At 36.0% G+C, this 4,001-nt stretch overlaps 1 protein-coding gene across 1 annotated transcript; it reads right to left on the bottom strand.

The window, feature by feature from the left end:
* Positions 1 to 368: 368 nt before the first annotated feature.
* On the bottom strand, positions 369 to 1,737 carry LOC120142641 (probable serine/threonine-protein kinase ifkA). The gene is made up of 2 exons (XM_039157175.1): positions 1,409 to 1,737; positions 369 to 810 (listed from the first exon to the last, which is right to left on the bottom strand). Exons 1-2 carry the CDS (start codon positions 1,661 to 1,663, stop codon positions 439 to 441), a joined length of 627 nt encoding a protein of 208 aa, XP_039013106.1. The 5' UTR covers positions 1,664 to 1,737; the 3' UTR covers positions 369 to 438.
* Positions 1,738 to 4,001: the final 2,264 nt, after the last annotated feature.

Raw genomic sequence — 4,001 nt, 5'->3', positions numbered from 1 at the left:
AATGAATTAAAGATCCGACCTGATCAGACCGATGATCATCCCTAAGCAAATTCTTATAAAATAACTAATAAGTGTCAAATTACTGATTCAACTTTAGTGGAAGGGCACAAAAATTTCAAAATGTTAGACTTGCTAGGTAAACTCGATTTGATTGATGGAATATGTAGGAGAAATAAGCATGGATTTATCAACAGCCAAAGTGAAGAAAATTTCGGTGAAGTGTTCGGATGACGGTGACGTGGGTGATTCAGTGCTCACGACGTCGCGAGAAGTCTATTAAACTTATCATTTAGAGGAAGAAAAATTATTAAAAAAAAAGTGAAGAAGAATCAAAGCTTCAAGTAGATATTCATTTGTCTAATATGTTACCATTCCACACTAAAAAAAAAACCAGATAATGAAGAGAGCTAAAGGAGAAAGAAGAGGACAAATCTGGTTTCAAGGAGAGCTGCTTTCGGATCGATCGAAGTGAAGAAGTTGACCATTACATTTAGGGCAATCTTCGACTTGTTTGGGGACCATGAAATACATAAGACAGCTTTTGCAACCGGCCACAACCAAGACATTAACTTTGTCTTTCTCTACCCGATGGTTGTTGTCGTTGTTGCAATTCCCTCTCTCTCTTGTGGAACAAGAAGATGACTCCGATGGCGACTCTTCACTGTCATACGAGCTATCATCTTCCTCCTCCTCGTCTTCCTCTTCCTCTTCTTCCTCTGAGTAAAAACCTCCGCAGTACTGAGCTGCCGTCCTCGGATCCTCCCTTGCTTTCATCCCGTTCCTCCAGTTTATGTAATAAATCTCTCCCGTCTGCCAAAAAAAAAGACATTAACAAGGAATCTAAATTGCGGATCCGATCCATTTTCGATTGCTTTACATTTACCACAATTGCAACAATAACAGGTCGTGGTCATTATGGGTACCGTAATGGTACAATAACAATTTCGGATTATACATTTACTGCTATATACTATGATTGTAACATTAATAACCCAGAAAATTTGTAAGACTAGTACTACTCTAATCTACAGGGATGATTAATCTTTTAGTTTTTACCTATTTTCGATTTCATTTTGCATAGAAAAGTACATCTGATACCTGCATGAACTCTCGGGAATTCAAATTCCATTTGGTTTCCGGTTTAGCGAAAAGAAAGGATATATGTGTGTTTGTTTGTTTTCTAGGGTTCCTTTACGGTTAGAATGCGTGTGGGAGATGAAGGAGACATTTCATCAGGGAAGCAATAAATACAACGAAAAGACTGAAGAGAAACATTAAAGAAGGAAATCAAGAAAATACCCAACAAAGGAAAGGGCGCAAGATCTGCCATGGTTTTCACATTAATTGAGTCCGGAACACGAAAACGACTAAAAAACAGTTTTAAATTTTCCCCGATGGTAAAACCAACCTTAAGATCAAGGCATTGTTCCCAATGGTAAGGAAGAGAGAGATGGGAGTTCAGCTCCAAGCTTGTGTCAGAACCGGTGATTGGTAGATTGTTGTTGTTGTTGTTGTTATCGTCCGATGTCGAAGATCTCCTCCGTGTTAATCCATCTTCACCGCCTCCTCCTCCGCCGCCGGTTTTGCTGCTTCTTCTTTCGTGGTTCAGAGAACAGTTTTGTAGAGACCTTTCCAAAGATTCTGTTATGGTCGCCATGTTCATTATAACGCGGAATACCAACGAGAATCGAGAAATGGTGAGGAAATTGAAAGAGAGAGCGACTAGAAGAAAAGGAACTAAGGGCGTGTTTGTATAAAAAGAATTTCTCCCCTTTGGGTGGAAAAAGAAAAGAAAAAGTTCTACGCGCTCCCCGTAATTGCCCGTGGTAGATTAACGAATATCGCCTGCATGGGCCCACACCTGTCATCAACAGAGAACCACTGCGGGTTGCATTTTACCTCGCATCTGCGGATGGGAATTTGAAAGATGACACTCGCAGCGGAGGCGCGTGATGCGGTTGTAGTGTCGTGGCCTCCACCTTTGGGGTCGGGGAAAATGAGATCCCTTGTTTTCGAAAACAAAATATTTTATATATACTTTTGATAATATTATAAGTATTTAGAAATAAGAGATCTAAAGCTGAGAACGATGTTACCGAAAAGAATGCCGGAGCTTTGTTTTAAAGTTTCTTGTTTTTTGAACGAGACCAAAAGGAAACTAGTTTATAAAAAGAAGAATGAATTTTTGTTGGGACCAAGTTTTAAATATAAAATTCTACAAGGATTAAATTGAACTATTATTATTATTTAAGTGGGCTAAATGCAAATTCATTAATTAACCAAAGGATAAATAAACTTTACACAATTAATTTTTCAGTTGAACTAAACATCCCATTTATAATCATGGGGTACGAAACTAGGATGAAGCATTAGGGAACTTCAATATAAACAGGGTAAACTATATGTTTAGTACTAAAACTATCCATTTTATTCTATTTTAGTATCTAACCTTTTAATTTTTTTAAAATCATACCTAAAGTTTACTTTTTGTTTTATTTTAGTACCCACCGTTAATAATTTAGGTACTAAAATGAAACAAAAAGTAAACATTGTGTACTAATATGAAACAAAAAGTATACATTAGGTATGATTTTGAAGAAATTAAAAGTTTAGGTACTAAAATGAAACAAAAGTGATACTTTAAGTACTAAACATGTAGTTTACCTGTATAAATAATACTATCAAAATGTCACATACATACATAAAAATATCACATTAATAATAAAACATGCATAAAATTAAACGTTAATAATAAAACATACATGAAAATGTCAACTAACACGTGTTGCGGAAGAAAGCTATCGGATAGAGCAAAATCGCAACTGATAATTTGAGAAAATAAAAATGAAGATAAAGAAGACACAAAATTTGCGTGGAAACCCCTAAATAATATAAGGTAAAAACCACGGGTAATGGTAGAAGAATTTCACTATGAGAAAATAGGAATTACAACTTCTCTCAATCTACCAAGGAGAAAACAATGATAATTCTCTCTAGATAAAAATGAGTAAACAACTCTCAAGAAACTCTCTAAATTCTCTCTATTATTGGAATAAAGCTAGATGCTTTGGGATGGTTTTGAAGCTAAATGAGCTAGGGTATTTATAGTTGAAGCTTAAAGACTAATTTGTAAATACCCTAAATTACAATGATTAAAAAATACTTTTACCATTTAAAAAAATTCAACAATATTAGGCTGGAATTTTCGGTGCATTGATTATAGGCACTTTCGATGCCTTATATTGTTGACTTTTCAACAATCTCCCACTTGAAGATTTGATTGAAACAATCATATATTCACACCATTCTTTCTACCTTGTACATTCATGCTGCTTACGTTTCTGACAAGCCACAAGAGGATCGACACCAAGTAAATTTATCAATATTAATTGCTTTCTTCATGAAATCTGTTATGTTGTCTTTGGTATGGATCTTCTGCATATCTACCGTCCCTTCTTCTGCCTTTTCACGAATGAAATGGTACTGAACTCGTATGTGCTTTGTCCTTGAATGAAATATTGGATTCCTTGCTAAATGCAAGGCGCTTTGACTGTCACAAAACAAAGAGACATACTTTTGATTGTGCCCAAGCTCCTCCAATAACATTTTCAACTAGATTGCTTCTTTACTGACTTGTGTAGCTGCTATATATTATGTCTCTGTTGTGGATGTAGCCACAACTGACTGTAATTTTGAAACCCAGCTTACAGCTCCACCAACAACTTTGAACAAATATCCTGTAGTAGATTTACTTCTATCCAAATCCCTTACATATTCAGAATCGACATACCCATTGATAAGTAAGTTTGATCCTCCGTAATATAATGCAACATTTGAGGTCCTTTTGATGTATCTCAGGATCCTCTTTACTGTATTCCAATGCTCTTTGCCTGGATTCGCCATGTACCGACTAACCACTCCCACTGCTTGTGCATCTGGTCTTGTACATATCATAGCGAACATTAAACTTCCCACTGCCGATGCATACGGTACTCGAGACA

This window comes from Hibiscus syriacus, unplaced genomic scaffold (assembly GCF_006381635.1).
Source record: "Hibiscus syriacus cultivar Baekdansim isolate YM2019G1 unplaced genomic scaffold, ASM638163v2 tig00110831_pilon, whole genome shotgun sequence".
Lineage (NCBI taxonomy): Eukaryota > Viridiplantae > Streptophyta > Magnoliopsida > Malvales > Malvaceae > Hibiscus > Hibiscus syriacus.
The sequence above is the reverse complement of the archived record's forward strand: the minus strand, read 5'-3'. Positions and strand labels throughout refer to the sequence as shown.

Excerpts from the sequence above, each read along its gene's own strand:
- LOC120142641 (XM_039157175.1), bottom strand. The coding sequence starts at position 1,663 with ATGAACATGGCGACCATAACAGAATCTTTGGAAAGGTCTCTACAAAAC. Across the intron at positions 811-1,408 it reads AACAATGCCTTGATCTTAAG|ACGGGAGAGATTTATTACAT; the intron begins GTTGGTTTTACC and ends TTTTTTTGGCAG.